At 46.6% G+C, this 26,453-nt stretch overlaps 1 protein-coding gene across 10 annotated transcripts; it reads left to right on the top strand.

Annotated features, from left to right (window-relative positions):
- The first annotated feature begins 1,123 nt into the window (after window positions 1-1,123).
- radil (Ras association and DIL domains) lies at window positions 1,124-25,947 on the top strand. Of its 10 annotated transcripts, XR_015101825.1 has the most exons (23): window positions 1,124-1,285; window positions 3,630-3,714; window positions 3,794-3,901; window positions 4,169-4,661; window positions 5,731-5,826; window positions 6,991-7,106; window positions 7,174-7,323; window positions 7,399-7,722; window positions 7,797-8,103; window positions 8,925-9,055; window positions 9,528-9,565; window positions 9,690-9,841; window positions 10,136-10,248; window positions 11,331-11,447; window positions 11,571-11,694; window positions 13,617-13,789; window positions 14,678-14,828; window positions 16,477-16,682; window positions 17,759-18,023; window positions 19,866-19,960; window positions 23,960-24,012; window positions 24,542-24,681; window positions 25,076-25,947. XR_015101825.1 is itself a non-coding variant. In XM_086119968.1 (22 exons), the coding sequence occupies exons 3-22, from the start codon at window positions 3,818-3,820 to the stop codon at window positions 25,173-25,175; spliced, it is 3,471 nt and encodes a 1,156-aa protein (XP_085976094.1). In that variant the 5' UTR covers window positions 1,124-1,285; window positions 3,630-3,714; window positions 3,791-3,817; the 3' UTR covers window positions 25,176-25,947. The 10 variants fall into 10 exon arrangements, 9 of the variants coding, with proteins under 9 accessions (XP_085976094.1, XP_085976093.1, XP_085976096.1 ...); XM_086119968.1 differs by lacking the exon at window positions 19,866-19,960 and having other exon boundaries at window positions 3,791-3,901; window positions 23,822-24,012; XM_086119967.1 differs by lacking the exon at window positions 19,866-19,960 and having other exon boundaries at window positions 23,822-24,012.
- The last annotated feature ends 506 nt before the right edge of the window (window positions 25,948-26,453 follow it).

The following is a 26,453-nucleotide window of genomic DNA, read 5'->3' on the forward strand; positions in this document are numbered from 1 at the left end:
GTTTTTATGTTCTACTCCGCTTTGAATGTGACGTAGGGCAAACTCTGCAGACGTAATTCAGACGAGAACATAAAGTGTTGAAAGCTTTGGTGCAAGCCTGTGCGAAAGCTGTCTTATGTGTCTCACTTCAAGTGTAAACGTACAATCTGAAAACATTCACTTTCTGAACATTTTAAATGACAAAACGTGCAAAAATGATCACAAAAGCTTTTTTTAATTCATCATTTTTATTTTAGTTTATGACATTATGATCCCTGAATTAGTACAATAGTCAAATTATTATAACAACAAACCATGCGGCTGGTTTATCATTATTACTTTCTAGACGTCAAAAAATCTTTGCTTTTAGCAATATACATTTAATGTGTATGAGGAAGGAAATATTTCGCGCTTCATGTGCGGGAAATAAATGCAAAATGACAAATATAAACTAATGTAAATAATAAATTACACATTTTTAAATATTGTAGTTCTTCAAAAAAAATTATCCATTATACTACTTGTTATCCAAAGAGGAAAAAAAGTGAAAAATATTGTATTCAACAGTTACTTAATTTTTTCCCATTACGTTCTTAATACAACAAAATATGCCCCAAAGCTAAAATATTAAAATTTATTCGGAAAACATTTTCCAATTCACATACAGGTGTATATACTGTATACATATATATATATATATATATATACAGTATATATATATATATAGAGAGAGAGAGAGAGAGAGAGAGAGAGATAACACCAGTTATCATGCTTATTTGACAATAAAGATGACCTTGACCTTGATGAACAGGGAACCGATCCCACGTCAGGCAAGCAGTAAACCTTCCCCAAAAATATTTTGCAATAAATAACGTAAACACAATCTAAAAATAATATTGCTTTTGTCCACTAGAGGTCGCTGTCTCCACGTGCCACCGGTGTTGGACTCGGGCTGCGGATCGGTCTGCACTCGGCCATTTCCGTCACCACTCGGCTCTCAAACCCCAGCGGACGGTGGAATGCGGTTGCCGGGAGCCAGTGGGCATTGCCGGCCAGGCGGCGGAGATGTACGCACCGAGGCGGGGGCGCACCGCGGCTGCTCGGTATCCGAGCTGACGGAGCTGTCTAGCGGGGAGAACCGGACGGTTGTATCCCCTCCTCGCGTCATTTTGAGAGAAAGCGTGCCGGCGGAACGAGCGCCTCGGAGGAACCTCCAGCATCATGGAGCCTCGCAATGCAGACACCCGGCGGCGGCGGACCCCCGCGGCAACTTTTCGGATCTATTTCAAAGCGTCCCACTTGTAAGGTGCGTAACAAGTATTTTCGCTCTCGATTCACGACGCGGGCCGGTCGCGCACTTGATCCGACACACCTGCGGGTTGGGAGACGGCCGCGCTGCTCCGTCGCCGCCACCTGCGCCGAGCAAGACGCCTCGTCGGCGGATGAATATTCGGAGGACTGTGCGCCGCGGCGTGTTGCTCCGCCGGTTGCCACTAGCGACCATTGGGTCAACAGATTGAGCCCTTCAATATTGGAAATGCCGAGAGAAGAGCTTTCGCACGGCTGCTGCTTTGTTTCAAAACATCGATCGAATGCCCGCTGAGACCGTGGTGTTTTCACTGATGATAGCTTGAAACCCTTTGCGGTGTGAATGCATTGAGTCGAGCATTCGCATTGCTGTGCCCCGTATTGAGGGAATGCGGAACTCGCAACGTATTGCCGAATATGTATCTCCATATGTGGGCGTGCTAAAAGAATTTGAAGTTGAGCCTCCATAACCTGTGAATGCTGAGAGTGAACCGCTTTCATCCCACGAATGCTACCGTGCCTGAAATCACTCCGGCACGGTTGTCTGTTGAATGCTGAGAGTCGCGCATTCATATTTGGCACAATTTTTATTGAGTGAATGCCGAAAGGCTCGCAACAGCGCCGAATACGTCAAAGGGCGAAACGTGAAAGAAATGATCCAGGTGTTGCCCATCAAAACCCTTTATAGTGCGAATGCTGAGAGTCAAGTGTTCGCATGACATTGACATTGAATGAATGCTGAGATAGTCGAGCTTTAGTCCGATATTGCCCTACTGATGGCGACTCAGCATTCACGCATCGGAACACGTCACTTTCAGCATTCGCACAACTGCTTGTGTGAATCTTTGGAAAAACTAAAACCCATCAACTAATTCAAACTCATTGGGTGAATGCTGAGAGTCCAGCAGTCGCGCAACCGCACGGAGGTGCCGAGAGGTTGAACGAATGTTAACACAATGCAACAATTCCCCCATGAGTAGCTTTTTTAAGTAGTTACATGGATTCTTGACTCTCAGCCAAAAATGCATGTTTTGTTAATACTGAGAGTTGAGCATGAACGTTTTCTCATCATTTAAGCAAATGAAGAAAATGCTAAATGCCGAAAAATACGGAACGGAAATGCTGATGCAAATATCCCTCCAATACATCTTCGAAATATGTGACTGCTGAGAGCTCACGGTGATGTTAAGGAAACACGTGGTCTTCAAAAATGCAGTGAATGCTGTGAGATGAGCATGAAATTAGTTTTTGCTGAACCCTATTTTTGTCCTAAAGTTGAGAGAGGCCTGTGTTAGCGCTCAAAACCGTTGAACAACGATTGGCTCGGAGAGATCATGTGGCGGAACAGGCCACGCCCTCTCCACAGCAGTGTGAAAGCTGAGAGCTGAGCATTCACTCCACTGTTACTATGTGCTAAAAAAAAAAAAATCCATTGTCTTTGTGCGTGGAAATTTAATAGTTCATCACACGATTGTGACAATGCAGGAAACGGCATAACTTCAAATGCTGAGAGTTGAGAATTCACACAAGCGCATTCAAATCCATCACAGTGCTAATGCTTCGAGTCAAGCACTCACATTGCCGCAACCTTTATTGATTGAATGCTTGAAAAAAAAAGAAAATCACTTTGATGTCAGATAAGTCATCTTTGATATTGTCGCGCCCCCAAACTCTTTATTGGGTGAATGCTGAGACTCAAGCCTTTGCGCTACCGCTCCAACGGCATTTGTCAAAACTTGAATGAATACCGAGACGCTGGTACTCCGCATGTAATACCGTGACTGTACGAATGCTGAGTCAATACTTCATTCTGATGCCATCCGCATCGAAACCCTTTAATAGTGTGAATGCTGAGAGTCCAGCGTTTGCCTGCTATTATTATCAGCGGGGAGTCCCTGAACGCGTCTGGGTGTTCTCGAAAGGGGGGTGGGGATGTGTAGGTGGCCGTGTGGGGGGGCGGGGGGGAGGCGTTGTTGGCGCTGACCATGCAAGAGCTCCTGCTGCCCGGATAACGTGACTATTTTAAATGCCTGCTAATCCACGCTAATCTGGCTACTTGGCTGCAGTTAACTCAAACCCGGGGACGGCAAACCCCTCCCACCCACGCATGCACACGCACACACACGGCCACCATTTTGCCTTGGTGACCCACAAAATGGTGTTGACGCCGTGAAACACACACAATTACAGAGCCCCAGAAAATGATGTGATCTCAAATGAGTATTTTGCGTCTCTTCCTACGCCGTTTCACATCTGGCACACTGTAAAACGCCGCATTTGACAGTGATGTGCTGAAGAAAAAGAAAAATGATGCTTGACCGAATTCATTTCATATGTTTCAGCTCAATAGCCAAAGTGAAACATTGACTGAAATGTCCCTCAAAAAGCATCCTGAGATTCATTACCTGCTACTGAATTTGTAACAAGGTATACACACAAACACGCACGCACGCACGCACGCACGCACACTGAATGTGTGTCACTAATGGATGTGTGTCACCAGCAGTCTGACAGACCCGACAGCGCAAAAATGTTTTACGGTTCTTCCTCCGGGGCAAGCATGTCCCTGCCCTCCAAGAGCCGACTAAAACGCCAGAGCAGGACCTTTACGCAGGTATGCGCGCACACACACACTGAATACAAAATGCCACAGAGTCCTGAAATGCAATAAAAATATGATATTTGAAAAGGCCGCTTGTCGCTAGGCAGAATTCGCACGGCTCAATCCAAACTGCCCCAGAGGCTTCCTACTTGGAAAGAACCCTTCCATTTTTAGGAGGCATGAAAAAGGACATCAAGCCCCGAAAGGGCAACTCAAAGATCCCGGAAGGTCTAAAAAGAACACTTCAAGGTTCTGAACTGCGTGACATGCGCTCGCCAGGTCCTGTACCGCACGCTGAGCTACCGCGACCGCGTCCCGGCCGAAGCGGGAACCAACAACCGCTGCGACCGGCGCTCGGCGACCGAGGCCCCGGAGCGACCGGAGGACGACCCGGCCGAGCTCTCCACCCAAAGCTCGGCGCCGGGCGTCCTGAAGATCTTCGGCGACGAGATCTGTGCCGGCGCCAACTACAAGAGCGTCCTGGCCACGCCCCGCTCCAGCGCTCAGGAGCTGGTCAAGGAGGCGCTGGAGCGCTACTCGCTCAACAAGGATGCCGCCCACTCGTACGTGCTTTGCGACGTGATTGGGCGCCTGGAGGGGGTCGGCGGCGCATGGCGGACCGAATGCCTGCGGGCGCTCGGCGACAACGAGAAGCCGCTGCTGCTGCAGGAGCTCTGGAAGCCTCGAGAAGGACACGCGCGACGCTTTGAGCTACGCAGGAGAGCCGAGGTGGATGAACTCAACGCCAAGGAGAAGGACACCATCACGGCTGGTCAGCAGGAACACGTACACTCGTGTGCAGGAACACACACACACGGGAACACATACAAACATGTACAGGAATGCACATGTTCAATGTTAAATTCTTCCGTGGATTTTTTTTTTTTTAATTCAGCCCCCATCGCCAGATTTAATTCGCATCATGAAATTTGGGAGGCCTGTTTATCATGAGTGGACCCACAAAAAAAGTCTCAAGTAGCCCCGCCTTGCCCCAAAACGCAGAGGAAGTCTTCCATTTTGGTTTCAAGTGTCCATTCTGACTTGGTAGTGCCCTCGCTGAAGGCAGATTAATTTAACATTGTGCAATTTGGTAGGCCCGTCAATCATAAGTAGACCCACAAAAACGTCTCAGAAAGCCATGCCCTGAAAGACACATAAAGTCTTCAGGGGTCCTTGCATCCATTCATTCATTATCCAAATATTAGACTTGATAATTCTCCTCATGGTTTTTCCTTTTTTTTTTGTTGTTGTTGTTGAAAATTCAGTCTAGAAAGCCACTTGAATCCCCCCCGCAAAAAAATAACTGTCTTCAGATCCCATGTCCACTTTGGCAATCTCAAGGTATGCTCGGTGTCACTTGATCATGCCCCCCCATTGAGTTTTGTTGTTGTTGAAAATTCAGCCTCCATAGCTACGTTACCTTTGGGACACGAGATCAGAATCAACATCTGATTTATTGTCCAAGTATGCGAGAAACACACTCGGAATTTACTTCCCAGTTACAACCTGTTTAGAGGAATATAGACAAGACAGCAATAACCAACATGGGGGGGGGTGGGGCAGAAGAGATGTGTCAGTCATGTCTCTGATGAGCAGAACCACAAAAAAAAAAAAGTCTCAAGAAACCATGGCCGCTTTGTCTCGAAGCGGCTATTTTAGACGCAGTTTTGGCCCTTTCCAAGGGTCCGTCATTTGATGCCGTTGACTTGTCTGGTCGCACTCCGAACTAACGGCCACATACAAGTGCGTGCATGCCTGCTTGTGTGTACTGTTGTGATGTTTTGGGTGGAGGGGGTATGTGTTTTCTCAGCCTCTGAACCCCTGCCCCCTCCCCGCTGTAGGGCCCAAAGCCCCCCACTTCCTGGTGGCTCTAATGGGTCGCATGTACAGGAGCTCCCCTCTGCGGTCGGCTCGGGCGGCCCAGTCGGGCTCCAAAGGTGGGGACTGGCCTCAGGTAGGCCGGCTGTCAGTCATCGCCACGGAGACCAACCCCCCGCCCCCTTTTCCCTTTCACATCAACTGTATGCGTCTTCTTCCTGTTCGCCTTCTCATCCATTACCTCATTGGTCAATGCATGAGTGGAATGAAAAAGGAAAAAAAAGAGATCGCATGATTTTAAACTCTTGCCAACTGTCAAAACAAATCAAGAAAGTGGCATTTTCACCAAGTTTTTGTCGTTGTCACACACGTGCCACCCCCCCCCCCCCCCCCCCCCACCACGTTTTGCCGTTTTGGACAAAAAGAGGAACGCGTGACCGCAGCCCGTCGACTCGGAATGCTAATGCTACATACAATGCTAATAACAATGCCGAGTGCTTGTCTTTTGTTGGCCTTGTCACGTCGAGCTGTTTCTCGCATCACCTTTCACGTTTTATGTCACGTGACAAAAATGCTAATGCTAACGAGATGAATAAGAAATCAACAGTTTTGACCTCGTTTAGTTTGTTTCATGTTTTGGGGTTTTGCGATTCGTTGTTTCAGGTTTTGCCATTTCTGTGCTTGAAAGTTTCACGTGTTTAAAAACAAGGTGAAGTCTGCGCACTCGGAATGCTGAAAACAACGCTAACTGCAAAACATTGTGCTTCTCTCCGTTTTGTTGTTCCACGGCTTAGTTTACACGTCGACGTTTGAGAGTTTGTCGCGATTTCACGTGTTGTTTTTTTTCTCTCTTGGCCGACTTATCTTGGCTGTTTGTCGTGGTCTGTTGTTTCACGTTTTGTTTTGTTTTTTCTTTGCTTGATCCGTGCCCAAAATCCGGTGTGCTGCGTGGACTCGGAATGCTCACGCCAAAATCAACGCTGACAACGTCACGGCGGCTTCTCTTCATTTCATCGTTTCAGCCGTCGTCGTTTCTGACAGCAACCGATTTGCATTAAAGGGATCGTTCTCCGCCTTTCGTGGTTTTATTTCTTTTGTTGTTTTTGTGACAAAAACGATCAAAGACGAACGAAGGCTGGCTGTTGAGAGTTCAGAGTTTTTCGCTGCGACATGTTTTCCATTGCTCTGACGTAAAGCGCAAGTCCTCGTTTTTATTTATTTATTTTGTTTTTTTCCCCTGAACGGAATAAATCTGCGGTCTTGATTTCTTGCTTTTTGATTAGACATCAACGCTCAGGCCCGCAAGCTGCAGAGGAACCGGGCCAAGGGGGCTTTGACCTTGCCTCGCTCCAGCAACTCGTCCCTGTGTCGCAGTCTCAGCGAGACCAGTCTCAACCAGGTGGAACCTCGGCGGGCTTCTTGACGGACGTCAATCACCCTGACATCTCCTTTGCGTGCGCGTGCAGTTGGCGGTGGGCGACGAGCCCAAGCGCTACTACTCCACCCTTCCGGGGCCCTACCGGGGCCGGGAGGTGGCGTCCGGCGGGCAGGGTGGTGTGCGCCACTCCCTCTACCAGTCGCCGCATCTCCTGTTGCTTCAGGGCTACAACAAACAAGTGAGGCGGGACAAATCAAAAGCGCGTGTCGGTGGGCGTCAAAGACACCGGCGCTGTTCCCCGTGCGCCTTCCAGGACTGCCTGGTGTACCTGTTGAACCGCGAGCAGCACACGGTGGGCCAGGAGACGCCGTCGGCTCGCCCCAACATCTGCCTGTTCTCCCCCGACGTCCTGCCGCTCCACTGCCGCCTGCGCCGCGTCCCCGCCCCGCGCCGCCACGCCAAGGCGGACCAGCCCGAGACGGACGCCCCGCACCCGCCGCAGCGCCCGTCCTGCGTGGCGGTGGAGCCCGTGCTCGACGCCACCGTGCTGGTCAACTTCTCCCGCTGCGAGCGCTCCACCGCGCTGCGCCACGGCGACCTGCTCTCCTTCGGCGCGCACTACATCTTCCTGTACAAGGCGAGTCTTCTCTTTCTCCCCCCGGCATGACGGCGTGCTTTTTGTCGACGTCATCGAACGCGTTTTGGTCCAAGGACCCCACGGGCGCCAAGCCTCTGCCTGCCCAGACCCTGGCGCGCCTCCGTAGCCTGGGCCAGCTCTACGAGGGCGGGGCGGAGGACGCCGGCACGTGCGAGCTGTGCGGATCGGCGCTCAAAGACGGGCCGGCGGCGGCGGCGCCGCCGGACGCGCGGCGCGGCCTCGGGCCGCGCCCCGTCAAACCCCGCGGCGGCGGGGCGGCGGCGGCAAGAGGAGGACAGAAGAGGAAGCTGCAGTTGGAGTTTGAGCCGGCTCACGAAGACCAGCTGCTCAACCGCATCATGTCGCTCGTCGAGCCCGGAGGTAACGCAACCAACGGACGCCTTTTCCCAAAAAGTGGCGGCCCTTTGCGAAACTCCGTTTGGCGTCTTCAGTGAAGCGAGCGCCCGTTCTTTTGCACGCACCAAAGAAAATGGAGTCTTCGATCAACCCATTGAACGTCTTTTACGAAACGTCAAAGGCGATTCGGCGTCTTCGGGGAAACAAATTGGGCAACTTCAATATTTCATGAACACGACACACTTTTTCCTCTTCCCATCAAAGACGGTTTCCAGCCTAACGCCTGTTTATTCAACATCCCCCCTTGGGTTTTTGTGAACATCAAAGGCGGTTTAATATCAAACGATAATCGTAGTTTTATTTATAAGCGCCTTTCAAATCGTTCAAGGACACTTTGCCGTCAGGAAAGTGCGGCTGAGCAGCGGCAGCCAGACGCGGCGGCGTTCGCTCAACCCGAAATTCTTTTTGCCATTTGAGTTGTCCCAATTAGTCGGCAACACTGCGTCCGAGTCGGCGTTTCGCTCCTCCACCGCCCCCCGAAAAAAGAATCCAATGTTATGATTCCCCCATAATGATTTCAAACAGGGAAGTCTTGACGCAACTCACTTCATTCCATCGTCAAATACATTTTTTCCCAATGAATATTCATTCTTTGAAGACAACATCATCAACAGCCAAGAAAAATTCGTACTCAATAAACACCTCTCAATAGCCGCTCGACTTCTTTTTGTCAATCTCAGTTTAGTCTGAAACCAAACAAACATTCGTGCTTTCCAACCCCCTTTTTTTTTTTTTTGGTCATGAACCTGAAAGACAACAGCTCTGTTTGTTGTTGTTGTTGTCAGGCGACGACCACAAGCTGACGCCGGCATACCTTTTGTGTTTGTGCATCCAACACTCGGCTTCCACGTTCCCGCCGGGAAGCTTCGGGAAACTGCTGCTCAAGATCGTCCGCCGGATCCAAAGCGTGGCCTGGGTCAGTCGCCGTCTGCCCGGCGCCGGCGCTGGGAGCTCTTGATCTTGCTCTTCTGCATCTCCCCCCCTTCTTCTTGTCCTTATTAGATGATAGTCAGTCTTCACTGTCGTGCTTGTTTTAAAAAAAAAAAAAAATGTATATCACGTACACACATAAAAACAAACAAAAAAATTCCCATAATTTCAGTGTGCCACGAAACAGTTGTTGCATTCCGGAGCTGGAGTCCCAAAAGAAATTCCCATGATGATTAATGTGCAAAAAAGCGAAACAAAGCATCGTTATAAAAGTTTTTTTTAAAAGAAGAATTAATCAATAAAATCTATAGCACGTGTCAAGTTTTTGACACTCAAGCAGAATCAAGGGGGTGGGGTTTTTGCTGCGTGTGTGCGTGTGTGCGTGTCTCCTACAAGCCGTGCATGCTTAAACTTTAATGAGCCCTTTCTTGTGTGTGTGTGTGTGTGTGTGTGCACAGGAGAAGACGAAGGAGCTAGCTCAGAAGCAAGCTCAGCAGTGAGTATCATTTTCCGTCTTGAGAGTTAAAAAAAAAAAAAAAAAGAAGGCTGCATGCTTGTGTGTGTGTGTGTGTGAGTGTCAGCTGTCAATCATCATGACCTTTCGTGTGCCTGTGTTGCAGTCAGGACCCGGCATCGCTATCGCTGCTCAACATCTCGGACCTGGTCCCGGACTTGCAGACCATCTTCTTCTGGATGTCCAACTCCATCGAGATCCTCTACTTCATTCAGCAGAGGGCGCCGTCGTACACGCACAACATGGAGACGCTGCAAGGTACCCGCTCGCTCGCACGCACGCACGCACGCTGGCATACCGCGAAAAACTGTGAGGGCAACAATTGACGTTAGGTTCACTGACGACTCAAAATCGATGTTCACGAAAAGTTTGCTTGATAGCTTTCATTCAACGGACTACCTTGTGTTTGACGTTCACAAAAAGTTGGTTGAAGACTCAAAATTGTCTTTGATGTTCACGAGATTCATGAGTTGAAGATGCAAGTTGTTGATATTCCCCAAAGGACCTCAGCGGTGTTTGCTTGTAAAACGCGGGCGTGTTCTTGCGTCGCAGGCTCCAAAGAGTCTCTGCTGTCGGCGACCATCTCGGCCAACGAGGAGGCCATGAGCATCTTGGAGGAGGTCATCATGTACACCTTCCAGCAGTGCGTCTACTACATCACCAAGGTGTGTACGGACGTGTGCAAATGTATGGGATGGGTTGCTGTCAAATCAAAGACAAGTAAGTAAGGCCTCATCTTACCTGGCATACAACAAAATTGGCAATCTTGATGGAGCACATGCTTCCGGAAACACCAAAGACAATTGGGCTTCATCGAAGCAAACATACATTTGCCTGTCAACATCAAAGACAACTAACCAGACGGGTTTTTGTAATTCAACGTTTTAGGTAAGATCAAAAACTATTTCGATTTGGAAAACTATCTGTCCTTGGACACAACATACCCTCAACCCTAACACTAACCCCTAACCCTACCGAACGCCAAACCCCGAACCCTCAAACCCTCACCATAACCGCTAACCCTAAACTCTAAGCTGCCAATCTCGAACCCTAACCCTAATACGAAGCCTTACACCAATCCTAACCCCTAACCTTCAACCTGAACCTGTAACACTAAACCCTAACCGCTAACCTTAAACCCCAACCCTGAAACCGGAAACCCCTAACCGTCTAACCGTAATCCTAACCTCAAATCCTAACTCTCTACCCCCAACCCCTAACCCTAGCCCCTTAACTGTAACCCCTAACCCTCGAACCTTAACCTTTAATGCCCCAATCCCAACCCTAAACCCTAACGCTCTAACTCTTACCCTGTAACCGTAATCCCGAACCATAAACGCTCTCCGTCTCCCCCTGACCCTAACCGCCTAACCCTAACACTCACCCCCTAGTCCTAAACCCTAGCCCCCTAACCCTAAACCTTCACCCTGAAACCCGAAACCCCTAACCCTCTTACTGTAACCCTAACCTCGAACCCTAACTTTCCAACCACTAACCCCTAACCCAAATACTAACCCTAACCCCAACCCTATTCGCTAACCCTAACCCCTAACCCTCTAACCATAACCCCTAAGGCCCTAAACCCTAACCCGAACCCCCCACCGTCACCCCGACCCTAACCCTGGAATTCCAACCCTAACCCCTAACCCTCTAACCCTAACCCTTAAACCCTGAACCCCACCCCAAAACCCTAACCCTAAAGCCTAACTCATGGGGATGATGTCATCAGTGGATTTTGCATGCACAGGCTCTGTACGTGGTCCTTCCTGGTCTCCTGGACTGTAACCCCTTTCCGGTGGACAGCTCGGAGCCATGCTGGAAGGGAGGCGTCGGATTCCCAGAGCCGGTCCGCAGGGTCCTCCAGGTACACTCAATACTAATGCTTGGCCTTCACGAAGAAAGCCAAGAAACTTGCTTTGAGCTTGAATTGGCTGGCCAAAGGTTTCCCTGTGATTTGAGGTGCCTGCGTGCCCGCGTGCTTGCGCAGGTGTTCCAGAGTGCCCAGGAGCTGCTGCAGGCTTTCCAGGTCCACCCGGAGATCCAGGCGCAGATGTTTGCCTACCTCTTCTTCTTCTCCAACGTGTCACTCTTCAACCAGCTGATGGATAAAGGTAAAGGGGCGATGACTTGGGGGCATGGCGGGGGGCGTGAGGGGCAGCCGGAGGGCGGCTCTCACCTCCATTAGACCTTCCCTCCCCCCGAGGAGGCTCGCGGCTGTTAGCACGTCCTTGTCAGCACTCTGAGGCGAGGGAGATGTTGGATGTGCGCTGGCGGGGGGGGGGGGGGGGGGGGCATTCGATTTGTCCTCTGTGTCCTTCCTTCCTCTCGGCTCTCTAATTCCCATCAGCCTCCTCCTCCTTCTTTTTCCGAGTGGTAGTGGGAAGACGAGCTTTGATTGAATGAAGCCAAGGGAGAAAGGGGAAAAGGTCAAAAACCGCTTCTGCCGCTCTGGTCTTGCAGAGAGTCATCGAAAATGTGGAACCTGTCAGCAGAGACGCCAAATCTGCCGTCGTCCATCTGTCGTGTCTTTTTTTTGGATGTGCTTATGATGGACATGCCTACCAAATGGGCACTGTCGAGGCTAACCTTTGAAATGGCCCAAATTGTCCTCAAGAGCTTAGTTTAAAACCAAGATGGGAGACTTCCTGCACCTTTTTGACCGCGAGTTTTTTGTGGGTCCGCTCAACTTTCATGTCGCCAAGGAAAATGTGCTTTGAGGACTGAATTTTTGAGAGAAGAACAAAGAAAAAGAATCCATTCCGGAGCCGCATACTGCTTCACCAAGTTTTCCACCGGCCTGCTCCCGGAAATTTCCATTAAAAACAAAACAAACCAAAAAATGAACTTTTTAAAGTTGGATCGCAGACACACACGTAAGCAACACACACACGCGTCATATTTCTTCATTAGCCGGCACGATGAGGACAGCAACACCTTCACATGAATGCAAAGGTGTGCCCCCGTCTGGCTCCCCGGAGTGGCGCATTGATGTTTCTGTCGCCATGGTAACAGAGGAGGGAGTTTGCGTGCACGTATGGCACGGGTGTGGAGGGCGAACACTGTCGTTTGCGAGACACACTCACGCACTCATCTTTCTTTTCCCACATTTTGTCACAGCCTGATTCAAAAATGGATTTGATTCACTTTCACCCACCAAAATTCTACCTGTGGCAATGACAACGCGAGGAAGGTTTTGGGGGACATTTTGCTCATTTCTTCAGAAGAAATCATGTGGAAAAAGTGAAACCCTGTCAATCGTTTGCTCTGTCCGTCCATCCCTGTCAGAGGGGTGTCATGCCGTGTTTCTGCAGCCAAGAATCGGACCGCCGAGGCCCTTTGCCGCCGCCCAGCTCGCAGGGCAGCCGCCCTCTCGGCCCCTCCTGCAGGTGGTGAGCCCAAGGGAAGGGGGCAACTAAAACAAAACAAAACAAACAACTAGGACACCATAAACTGTAAGACCTGATCCAGACAGACCAGACGAGTTTACTTTTTTTTTTTCTTCACATTGCGACAATGTCAACAACGCAACCGGATGTGCTTCATGCGCGGCTTTTTTGGGCAAACCCTCAACTTTAGCGGCTAGCGGCTAATTGTGCTTTCACCTGCTAAATAGATTAGCGTTACCTAGCGTAGCTCTTTGTTTGGTGCGTGTGGGAAGCAGTTGCGGCGGAGCTTTGTGACACCTTTGCAAGGGAGGTCAAGCGATGTCTCGTCTGTGGTCCCGAGATTAGTGGATGCCGAGACGTAAGCCTATTACACAACCCTGTGTGTGTGTGTGTGTGTGTGTGTCCAAGACATATGGCGCAATATTTGAAGTGCTGTTTCATCAAATAGCAGCGATCAGTCAATCTCTGGCAATTTGCTCAAGAAGCTAAAAGCAGCTTCAGCCGCTGCACGTGGAACAGTCAATACGCATTCACACAAATAATCGTTTTTAGTGTCCGGTTTTTGGAAATGTCCTTCATCAATTCGGTGAGCGGTACTCACGCCAAAAGCCATTTCTGTTTGTACCGAATGTCTATTTTGCGCGCAGGTCCGTCACGTGGCTGGTTCCAGCGTTCCAAAGTTCTGCAGATGCAAGCGTGTCTGCGGATGGTGACGGAATGGGCCCGCAAGTCGTCCTTGGGACATCTGGCGGACAAATTCTTCAGCAAACTCAACAGCGCCGTCGCCGTCCTGGCCACGCCGCCGCAGCAGCTCACGCAGGCAAGCCGCGCCGGAAGTGGAATCGGCACGCTCAAACGTTGTTGATCGAAAACTTTCATCACCTGAACCGATTTTCTTTTTGGGAGTCAATATGAATTACGAAACAAAAAGGTTTTTCAACTTCCCTTCCATCAATTGAATTTAATGTGAACCATTTCCCGAATCAAACATATTTAGTTTATTTTGTATCCCCCCACCCCCGCCAAAAAAACAAAAACTACTCACTGAAATTTTTTGTTGAATTTGTCACTTTTAAAAATCTAGTTGATCTTTCAGTCGAATTGCAATCGAATTGAAATCTCACTTCAATATTTTCAGCTCATTTTTGTATTCACTACATTTGAATACCGTCAACAAGTTGTTTACCTATTTATTATAATTTAAAATGCATTTTAAAAAAGATTTCTAAAATCAACTTACCATTTCCTTCATGTTTTTAATGAATATAATACAAACACTGATATCCATATATAATTTATTGTTTTGTTGTGATTGTTTTATTTGGCCCCGCGACCCTAGTGAGGATTAAGCGGTTCGGAAAATGAATGAATGAATGTTTTATTTGGAAATCCAAGTTATATTTTTAATCATTGTTCTCATGACATCGTTTCAATAAAATGCGAATGAACCTACTATTTTTTATATAATGAATTCAACGATTGTGTATTTTAAATTTTATTTTTAAAAATAAACAAAACATCTCACTAATTTAACTACATTTTAATAACCTCCCAAAACATTTGCTCAACATATAGTATCCATTTTTATGAGATTTTATTTTAATACATCAATTTTTTGGGGGTGGGCGGTCAAATACGTTGTAAATACAGGAAATAAATACAAGTACTTTCATGCGCCTGGTCTAAGAGTTCCCTTCACCGCATGCAGATGAGCTGGCGAGTGTTGTCCGGCGAGCACTCGTCCCTGAAGCCGGTGCAGCTGCACAGGATCCTGACCCAATACCAGATCACCGCAGACACCGGACCCGTGCCCGCCTGGCAGCCCGCCAGCGAGGACGAGGCCTACATCTACCGCACAGGTGCACAGTCGGCGAGAGAGTCAGGACGAGGCCCGGCATCAGGTTGACTCGCTCGGCGTTTGTCCGTGGATGCCAGACAGCGATGTGTGTGTGTTATACTATAGACCAAACTAACCAGAAAAAAAGTGCCTGTTTCAAAACAGGGAGTAGGTTGAGATCTTCTGGTTCTTGAGGCAAGGGTCTGTAGTTGGTGTTGACAGTAGGTTGGAGTCCAGAAGAATACTTGAACCCAGAGAGAAGGCGCCAGTCTAGGGAGAAGGTTTCTAGTTCTGAGAAAAGTTTGGAGTCCAGAAAGAAGGCTCTAGTCTCAAGTGGAGGTGCTAGTCCCCAGGGGAGGTTGTGGCCCACAAAGAAGGTTCTAATCTTGAAAGAATGCCCGAGAGAAGGCGAGAGCCCAGAAGCAAGTTCGAGTCCTAAAAGGTAGCACTAGTCCCAAGAGAAGATTCTGAGGGAAGCTTGGAGTCCAGAAAGTAGGTTTTAGTCTCAAGAGGAGGTCTTAAAAGAATGTTCTGATTCTGAGAAAAGGTTGGAATCGAGAGGAAGTGAAGTGTATAGTTTTGAGAGAAGATCCTGGTCCTGGGTGAAGTTTGTCGTCCAGAAAGTAGGCTCTAGTCTCAAGAAGAGGAACTAGTCTTGAGGGGGGGTTGTGGTCTGCAGAGGATCTTATGGTCTTGAAGGAATGCAATGGTCCTGAGAGTAGGCTGTAGTCCAGCGGAACGTATCGTCTCAGCAGAAGTGTCTTGTCTTGAGAGAAGGTTCTGAGACAAGTTTGTCGTCCAGAAAGTAGGCTCTAGTCTCAAGAAGAGGAACTAGTCTTGAGGGGGGTTGTGGTCTGCAGAGGATCTTCTGGTCTTGAAGGAATGCGATGGTCTCGTGAGTTGGCTGTTGTCCAGAGGAATATATCGTTTCAGCAGAAGTGTCTTGGCTTGAGAGAAGGTTCTTCTCCAGACAAATGGTTGTAGTCCATAAAGTAGGCTCTAGTCTCAAGTGGAGGTGCCAGTCCCGAGTGGAGGTCGGAGCCCACAAAGATCTTTCTGATCTTGAAAGAATGCCCGAGAGAAGAGTGTAGCCCAGAAGTCTCAAGAGAAGATTCTGGTGCCGAGAGAAGGTTGGAGTCCTGAAAGTAGGCTTAAGTCTCAAGAGGAGCACTTGAAAGGATGCACTGCTCCTGAGAGGAATGTTTCGTCTCAAGAAAAGTGTCTAGTCTTGAGGGGAGGTTGTGGTCTGCAGAGGATCTTCTGGTCACGAGGGAATGCACTGGTCCTAAGAGAAGGTGGGAGTCCAGAGAGAAGGATCTGGTCCTGAAAGATGGTTCTAGTCTTGAGAGAAGATTGCCTTCCGGGTAGCAAGCTCTCCTCTTGGGAGAACACCTTATTCTTGAGAGCAAGTTATCGTCCCAACGGGAGGTTCGAGTGCCGAGTGAAGGTCCTCGGCCTGAAAAATGGTCCAGGTCGCAACAGAAAGATGTAGTCCTGCCAGAAAGTCTCTTTTCGTGACTTTCCAGCCACCGGTGAACGTAACACTTGCTGTGATGACAGAAATGAAAGTGGCCAATCGCTGTCCAGAATAAATAAATAAGCCGCGCAAATCAAATGCGAAAGGCTAACGCGGCGTTAACGCGGCTCCATCTATCTGCGCATCCATTCAGTGGACCTCCTGGAGAGCTTTGAGAACCACCCTCCCATCGTGCTGCCCAGCGGCGGCTTCGGCGTGGACCTGGACGGCGAGCGCGTGGAAGACAGCGTCTACCGACAGCTGCTCTACGTACGACACTTCCTTTGGGGCCTGCGCGCCAAGATGCACGCCAACGCCACGCTCGCCAACGGCAACAACAACAATGCGGCCGATGTTCAGGTGAAGCCAAGTCCCGACGCCGAGCGCGTTGTGATGCAACCGCGGGACTCATTTACATCAAGCCACCCCCGATGCCGTGTTTTTACCGCCCGTGACTTGAAAGCTAAACTCGGCGTGAAGGGTCGCTGTTTTCGAGCAACGGTCGGACTACACGGGGAAGTAGTGTGTACTTCTGTTAGCGCACATGCACACGCGCGCGCACACACGCCTAACAACAATGTAATCTGCGCGTAAGCAGCTGTGCTGGTTGAGGAGTTTCTTGGTAATCTTTCAAATGAAAGACAAAATCTCACGCACATGCGTACTTGCGCGCGCATGCACACACACACACACACACACACGCGCAGAGAAGAAGAAGAAGCTAGACATGGTTAAATCATGGCTAATCTGCTTAGCGGTCAGGCTGTCTCATCAGTGGGCCGACTAGACCGTAATCCTCCATCTTAGAACACATCATCACCGTGAAGACGTCTCCTCCCAAAACGGACGCGTTCATCAGCCACTATTTGCAAGAGAAGGGGGCCCAGCTTTGCTGCCAATTGGCCAACAAATGCCCCCGATGTGTTGATTTATTTATTTATTTTTCATTTTAATGCAAAATTTGGACTTTATTCTTGGATAATTTCATCTTTTTTTCTACAAATTTGGTCCGATTTTTGGTGAACACTCCTGTATTTTAATGTTTAGGTCATTTTAGTGGTCCTTTGAGTGCGATTTTTTTTCGGGGGGGGAGGCGGTAGCCCTACTTGGTGGAAAACATTTGAGAACCGCTGAATTGCTCTATTGAATGATTAGGTAATGCGATGGATTTTGAATCAAATTTGTGTGTCGACCTACTTTTGCTTCATGTTATCAACTTTAAAAAAAATGGACGAAAGTGCGCATAATTTCTTCCGCTAACACAATTAGCTCCTCCTCGAAATACAACGCTTCTCTCCGCTTGTCACTCACCAGACCCCGCCCCTTAAAGGCCTCAAATTAACACAGGAATTCTACAGTCTGGAAGAAACATGAAAAGGTCCCAGATATCTTCCGGCTTCGATTGTACTTCATGTAGTTCCTATTTACACCTCTAGAGGGAGTTGCTGCCCCTGCCCTTGACGCACGGCAGCCCACGCTCAGCCTCCGGCGACGGCGAGCAAGAAAACGGCCGTGGCCAAACGCAGAGTTTCCGAAGGAACGGGGGCGGTGCCCAACAACAGCACCACCATCTTCATCATCTTCAACCTCACCCCCAGCACCCGCCCACCTCAACGGGCTACCCCGAGGGAGGGGGCGGAGCCCCGCAGGTGAACGGATGTGGCAAAAAGGCCAATGGATTCATCGCTAACGGCATGGAAGGTAGGACTTTGGGCCATACCCACGATCCCTTGCGCTGGCGGGGGTCCAATAAGAGCAAAGCGTGAGCTCCTCTGTTTACGTGACCGCTCAAATTGACTAAAACTTGTCATGTAGGAATCCAAACGTCGCCTTGTCTGCCAAAACTGTGATCGACGATCACCAAAATTGATGTTGACATCTTCATGCTCACATCAACCTCTGAAAATATTTGAATGATCGCCCACGTAGTCGGGATTTGAGGACGCTCCTGACAAAGCTGATGCAACTCAAATAAATATTTCACAACACAAAAATAGTTCTGATCAAATAAAATAAGAATAATGAAAACTTTACTTTTAGAAGTAATGAAATGGGTGTCCGAAGGTAGTTTGTTATGTTCTCTGACTGTACACTAGGTAGCAGTGTTGCTATAAAAATACTGTTGAGATGAAATAACCTGTGAAAATAAGAGTGTTTGGCTACACTCTGGCCTCGTTATTTTGCATCCCGACACCACATACTTAACTTGGTTAAGGATGATTGAAGGGACGGACGAAAACCCACTTCCGTTCTTGCTTATTTCCGTGCCAGGGACATGGAATGCCCATCTCTGGTCATGACTTGGATCGTTTCTTTGGTTTATCCAATAGATTTAGCAATGAAACAATGACCCCTGCTGGCGGCGCGTAGAAGTGCATGTTTCCGGAACCCTCCCGCTCCGAGCTCCACTTGCGTCGCTGTCTTTGTGTGTGTGTGTCAGTGTTGTGTCCAAGGACCGGCAACCCGAGGCCAAGGCCAAGGCCAAGGACTTGTAAAATTTTCCGAGGCAAGGCCAAGGCCAAGGACCAAGGACCAAGGACTGATTTTGAAGCTGAGGCCTAGCCGAGGACATGTATAAAACAATGCTATCATACCACTTGGCAGGTCTTCATGATTTGCAACACCCCTCCATCATAACCCCTTGCACTCCCTAACGCTTGAATGAAGTGTTTATTCAAAGAGTAGAACAGTCAGGGTATGTGTTACTTATACTGAGAAAAAGAACAATAAAAGCATATGTTATACATTTATGAATGAATGTTTTAGTGCAGTAGTTTCTTAATATGAAGTAAATCAACAGGCATGACATGGCACGGAAGACAAGTTGAGAAATGACTTTGCTTAGAAGTCAATCACTGACTGCAGAAAAAGCGGTAATCTCTGCAGTGATAATTTTACAGTTTATCGGCAGCGAGTCCCAGGGACTCGCTGATCAGAAAAGTATGAGTCCCATTATGCATTGAGAGAGTCCCAAATGTCGAATTCTGAAATGGTCTACTTATTCAATTGCATATGATAAAAACACAAACAACAACATACCCAGTCAGCAAAATTGTTCTGGCCCAGCTCTGGGGCAGACACGGCAGTACACTCGGCCCATATACCTCAATGAATGACGGTCCTGCAGTGGCCCACGTCTGGCATCCACGATGTGGGCCGCATTTGGCCCAGATCTGAGCCGCATTGTAAAACCATATCTGGCCCTACTCCGGCCCGATGCTGGGCCAGAACAGGTTCCTGATATCAGCCTGAATTCAACCTCAACTAAGCCACATCTTTCATGAGCCATATTTGACCCACATTTTTAAAAAAAAGTCTCAAAAACGACTGTTATAAAAATATGTTTATTGTCATAATTTGTGAACCTCACATATAACTCCACATACACTGGAAAAATGCACTTTTCTTTACTTAACAGTGAACACAAAGTCCAAATTGGGATGCGGCTTACTCTTGAACGGTATTTTTCTGTCCATCAAATTGTTGCGCTCTCCATGTCCTCTTTTCTTCTCATGCTCTCCTTCCTGTCACCACCCCGATCAGGAGCCAGATGTAGCCATCTTTTGATTGTGACATCAATTTCCTGGTCTGAGGCCCAAGATGTTAGGCTGTTAGGTCTCACAGCGGCTGTAAGAACTGTAAGAAAACAAGAATGGACAGCGTGTTAGGAAAACAAACATTTGTACATGTCATGAACACTGAATGGTCAGTAAAAATAACCCCTGAAATTTCTTATAATAATAATAATAATACATTTAATTTATAAGCATCTTTCAAGACACTCTAGGACACTTTACAACCAAATCTAAACTAGGTGTGACGCTGTGGGGCGGAATATTTGCCGTCAAAAACTAAACGTGAATAACTTTTAAATAGTTTATACTGAATTTGAATTACGTGAATTGAAGGTCAGTGAGTCGGATAATGGATGGATTTGTATATTTTACTCTGAATCATATTGAATAACTGAATCTGAATTGTACAATCAGAATTTGAAACGATAGACTTTTTTTTCTTTGAAACTGTATTTGATCCTCACTGAAAATTAAATTCTGTTTATTTTCATATTATGTCTTACAAATACAAAACGACATTTTTTTCAACGTCAGGTTTGGTTTTTGAATTGAGGTACTAAGTTTTAAATTAACTTTATGGTCAAGTATGAAGTATCAGGTTTGTATTGCAGCAAACGGAATCAAAATTAATATCACACATTTTCACAAGTGATGTGTCGGTCGCGAACGAGCCGGAACAAAGAGCTCTTTGAAGTGAACGATGAGCCGTTTTTAGCCGAAAAAAAAACGGCCTCCGGGTGGAGAAAAGCCTGAGCTAGCTTAGTTTAGCATGCTAGGGTGGCCTCTTTTTTTGGATTAGTCTCTTGGTGGTCAGGATGTTATTGCAGCAGGGTTGAGGAGTCCAAATAAAGCCAAAGAGACAACTCGAGTAGAGTTAAAGCTGTGTCACAAATCATTATACGTCTGCAAAGCTAGCTCATGTTAGCAGATGAGCTCACACGCAACAATGTGGAAAGTAAGGCGTTTTTTGCCCCAAAAAAAAACGACCATGTGTAGTAAGGCGTTTTTCGACGAAAAAAACGACCATGAATAGTAAGGGGTTTTGAGCCGAAAAAACCCGCCCATGTATAGTAAGGCGTTTTTAGACGGAAAAAAAAACGACCACGTATAGTAAGGCGTTCTTAGCTGAAAAAAACGACCACGTATAGTAAGGCGTTTTTAGCCGAAAAAAACGACCATGTATAGTAAGGCGTTTTTAGCCGAAAAAACCCCGACCATGAATAGTAAGGCGTTTTTAGCCGAAAAAAACCCCGACCATGAATAGTAAGGCGTTTTTAGCCCAAAAAAACCGACCATGTATAGTAAGGCATTTTTAGCCGAAAAAAAGGACCATAAATAGTAAGGCGTTTTTAGCCCAGAAAAAACGACCATGTATAGTAAGGCGTTTTCAGCTGAAAAAAATGACCATGTAGTCAATTTAAGCCGAAAGAAGCGACCATGATTAAAAAAAAAACAACAACTCCGCTGCTCTATGTGGTGCTTGGGCTCAGTGGTAGAGTGATGGAGTGCCACACCAGTGGTTGACTGTTCAATCCTTGGTTGTTGCAACGATGTCTACTCTTTAACCACCTTATACAACTTATTTGAGGAAAAACACAAAACAACCCAAAGGTTCATTGTGGTGGGTTAGCTCAGTGGTAGAAATCAGAAGTCCCAAATCCAGTGGTTGGGTGTTTGATTCCCAGTGTTTGCAACAAGGTCACACACCTCTTTAACCACCATTTGCAGCTTTATTGAAGAAAACACAAAACATGCAAGAACTTATGTGGTGGTGTGGCTCAGGGGTAGAGAAACGATGTCCCAAACTAGCAGTTGGGTGTTCAATCCCCAGAGGTTGCAGCCATATCACTTCTTTCTTTGACCAACATGATAAGTAAAGCTTATTGAAGTCGTTTTTTGTATCGTAAGGCGTATTTCGCCGAAAAAACCGACCATGTATCGTAAGGCATTTTTGGCCGAAAAAAACAACCATGTATAGTCAGGCATTTTTGACCGAAAAAACCGACCATGTATAGTAAGGCATTTTTGGACGAAATTTTTAGCCGAAAAAAACGACCATGTATAGCAAGGCATTTTTGGCCCAAAAAAACGACCATGTATAGTAAGGCATTTTTGGACGAAATTTTTAGCCGAAAAAAAACGACCATGTATAGCAAGGCATTTTTAGCCCAAAAAAACGACCATGTATAGTAAGGCGTTTTTAGCCGAAAAAAACGACCATGTATAGTAAGGCGTTTTTAGCCGAAAAAAATGACCATGTATAGTAAGGCATTTTTTAGCCGAAAAAAAGGACCATGTAGGAAGGCGTTTTTAGCCGAAAAAAACCGACCATGAATAGTAAGGCGTTTTTTGTGGAAAAAAACGACTATGTATAGTAAGGCCTTTTCGGAAGAAAAAAACGACCATGTATATAGTAAGGGGTTTTTGGACGAAAAAAACGACCATGTATAGTAAGGCATTTTTGGACAAAAATTTTAGCCGAAAAAAATGACCATGTAAAGTAAGGCGTTTTTAGCCGAAAAAAACGACCATGAATAGTAAGGCGTTTTTAGCCGAAAAAACCGACCATGCATAGTAAGGCATTTTTGGACAACATTTTTAGCCGAATAAAATGACCAGGTATAGTAAGGCGTTTTTAGCCGAAAACAATGAAAAATTGTCGTTTTTTCCCTGCTAAAAACGCCTTCCTATACATGGTCGTTTTTTTCGTCTCAAAACGCCTTACTATACATGGTTGTTTTTTTCGGCCAAAAACGCCTGACTATATATGGTTGTTTTTTTCCGTCTAAAAACGCCTGACTATACGTGGTCGTTCTTTTCGTCTAAAAATGCCTGACTATGCGTGGTCGTTCTTTTCGTCTAAAAACGCCTTACTATACATGGTTGTTTTTTTTCATCTAAAAACGCCTTACTATACATGGTCCTTTTTTTTCCGGCTAAAAACGCATTACTATTCATGGTTGGGGGTTTTTTCGGCTAAAAACGCCTTACTATATACATGGTTGTTTTTTTCGGCTAAAAACGCCTTACTATACATGGTTGTTTTTTTCGGCTAAAAACGCCTTACTATACATGGTCGTTTTTTTTCGGCTAAAAACGCCTTACTAAACATGGTCGTTTTTTTCGGCCAAAAATGCCTTACTATACATGGTCGTTATTTTCATCGAAAAACGCCTTACTATACATGGTCGTTTTTTTCGGCTAAAAACGCCTTACTATATATACATGGTCGGTTTTTTTGGGTTAAAAACGCCTTACTATCCATGGTCGTTTTTTTTCGGCTAAAATTGCCTTACTAAACATGGTCGTTTTTTCGACTAAAAACGCCTTACTATACACTTTGGTTTTTTTCGGCTAAAAACGCCTTACTATACATGGCCTTTTTTTTTGTTAAAACGCCTTACTGTTCATGGTCGTTTTTTTCGGCTCAAATTACCTTACTATACGTGGTCGTTTTTTTTGGGCTAAAAACGCCTTACTATACATGGTCGGTTTTTTTCGGCCAAAAACGCCTTACTATACATGGTCTTTTTTTTCGGCTAAAAGCACCTTACTATAACATGGTCGTTTTTTTTCGGCTAAAAACACCTTACTGTACATGGTCGTTTTTTTCGGGTTAAAACCCCTTACTATACATGGTTGTTTTTTTCGGCCAAAAACGCCTGACTATATATGGCCGTTTTGTTTTCGGCTAAAAACACCTTACTCTACATGGTCGTTTTTTTCCGCTAAAAACGCCTTCCTATACATGGTCGTTTTTTTCGAGTTAAAATGCCTTACTATAGATGGTCATTTTTTTCGGCTAAAAACGCTTTACTATATATGGTCGTTTTTTTTTCGGCTAAAAACGCCTTACTGCACATGGTCTTTTTTTTCGGCTGTGTGTGTGTGTGTGTGTGTGTGTGTGTGGTGTGGAGCCCATAGCAAGCCCCTCTGTGTGTGTGTGCATGTGTGTGCCCTCTGCAGGCTGTGTTACTCGTGGCTGTGATTTCCCCTTCCCCATGTGGTCCTCGTCCCCGGGTGCCCCCCCCATCCCTGATGACATGTGTGTGGTGTTTGTAGTGGAACTGGACAAAGGACCGTACGGACTCGGCATGGGACTCATCGACGGCCTGGTGAGATCGATCACTGAATATCATTCGATATCTCAGGGTATGGATAGTTTGACTCCTAGTCGCTGCAAAATTAGAGAAAAAAACCCCAACAACAACTGAGAAGAAACGGTTCAAAGGAAGTCGGCCACACCCCTTTTGGCCGAAAATGTCACCATTTGGGAGCCTTGCTCCCATTGACCTTAGGCTTGACATTTTCGTGTTATGCCGTCGCTCTCAACAATTGGCATCAAGTACGCCGGGTTTCATGAAAATCCAAATCTGCTCAGCTACATTTATATTTTTGGCAGCCTTGGTCCAACTGGACCTGTTCTCGTTTTAAGTTGTAATGTATAAAGTGGCCTATTTTTTTTTCTTTTAATTATTTTGTGTTTTAATAACCAAACTGTTCTTGAGTCGAAGAAGAATCGAAAAAAAAATATTTTGAATCCATTCAGAATTGATCAAAGTCAAATTTCGAAAATCAGTTTAAAAAATATATATATTTTTAAAAAATCTGGTTAGTCAGTCCCCTTTCCGCCCCCCACCTCAGCACACGCCCCTCAACGCCCCGGGCATCTACATCCGCACGCTCATCCCCGACGGGCCGGCGGCATCTGATGGCCGGCTGAGGATTGGCGATCGGATCCTGGCCGTCAATGGGACCAGCCTGATCGGAGCCGACTACCAGAGGTACGCATCTGCGCTTGATGAGAGTGCCTTCCACACATTTTTGTTGATGTTTTTTTTTTTGTGGGGGGGGGGGCTCTGAAATGTATCTGTGGCATCGCCATTGATTTTCAATTGATATGCCAGTCCTCCAATGTGGAAAAGGCTAGAAGAAAAAAAATGGCTCTGTAGCGCCCCCTACCGAGGTTTGACAAAGTCCTGAGGCGGAACTTGGACCTGGGGCTACAAAAATTGGGAGGCGCGAAGCACCTTGAAACCTACAAAAAAAATCAAATCAGCAGGAGGCATATCCAAAAATGAACAGGATGTCTGTCGGGGGGGTTCAAACTTGGTCTGTCTTGGGAAATGACACATTGGATGAACTCAAGCTTTGCCTTTCCTTTCTCATTGCGTGCAGTGCGGTGGATCTGATCCGCCTGGGAGGGGGTCGCCTCCGCTTCCTGGTGGCCAAGTCGGACCCGGAAGTGTCGGAAAAGATCAGCGCCTCTTCCTGCTGACAAGACTAACGGACCGGGCGAGCTGTCAATCTATCGGCCTCCGGTCGGGAAAGTGACAATAATCGCTTGCAGGATGGGGGGGCCGTGTGTAAATAACGACGGCAAACATTCTTACTTCCGCTTATCGTTTGGCTGATTCGTTGACGTTCCGCCTCGTTTGCTCGTGACGTGGATGGTGGCCATGATGTCATCACTATGGGACACATGAACTCTTGATATTTTTTGTTCCACTTTTATCGTTAGGGCCAAAGAAGATTCTGCAAGTGCATGCATGCCGATGAAAAGTCACTCAAGTCGCCCCCCGCCCCCACACAAAAAAAAAGTTTTGCGAATCAACCCAAAACTTGGTGGACATATATATATCAAAAAAGGATGCAAATTTGAAAAAAGCCTCAAGGAGCCATGCTTTTTTTTTTTTTAACAGGAAGTCGGCCATTTTGGGTGAATTGACTCAATACTGACCTTTGGAAAGTGAGGAAAAAAACATTGTAAAAAAAATAAATACATCAGCTCTCTATACCAGTTTCAGCACGAAATTGGGTGGACTTGCCCGTCATGAAAAAGGAAGTCTGCCGGGGTTTTTTTTTGAGACTGCATGCAAAAAGCAAGAGCTGAGAACGGCATCTAAGTTTTGGGATCATTTTGAGGATTCGCTGTTGACAAGCGCTCGGCCCACTGCTGTTTGCAACTTTAATTCTTGTGATGATTAGAGTCAAAAAACACTAACTTCTTTTTCTTTTGTTTTTTACATGATAAAATATTTCAAACTGTTCCGAGTGTTTCTTCTTCACTTTTCTGCATCTTTTTCCGCTCTGGACCAAATTTGGACACTGCTTCCTGTCGAGTCAGGGCGGTAAATCTGCCAGGAAAAGGTCGTCATACAAGTGTTTTAAGTCAACGTTTGTTTAAGTGCGATTATTTTGGAGCAATCTGGAAAAAAAAAGGCAATTTTTTTTTTGAGATGCAAAGTCTTAAAAAAAGTTACTCTGTTGTCAAATAAAAAGGTGTCATTTTTTGTAAAGATAAAAAGTCTGAATCTTGCAGGAAAAATTTGGGAGTTTGTTTCTCCTACAATGAAATGGAGTGGTCACAATCACGGTCGCATTTTTTGGGGGGAGGTAGGAGGGTAAAACTGTCATCGTAAAGAAGCATGAATTATTTCAGTCTAAAAGACAGATTTTTATTATTATTTTTTTAATGATATGGAAAAATGTTTCTTCTGCATCCTTATCGAATTGCGAGTCAACTTCCTGTTGGGTGAAGGGAAAAAAAACACTA

This window comes from Hippocampus guttulatus, chromosome 9, assembly GCF_054856545.1.
Source record: "Hippocampus guttulatus isolate MCC_2025c chromosome 9, RoL_Hgut_1.0, whole genome shotgun sequence".
NCBI lineage: Eukaryota > Metazoa > Chordata > Actinopteri > Syngnathiformes > Syngnathidae > Hippocampus > Hippocampus guttulatus.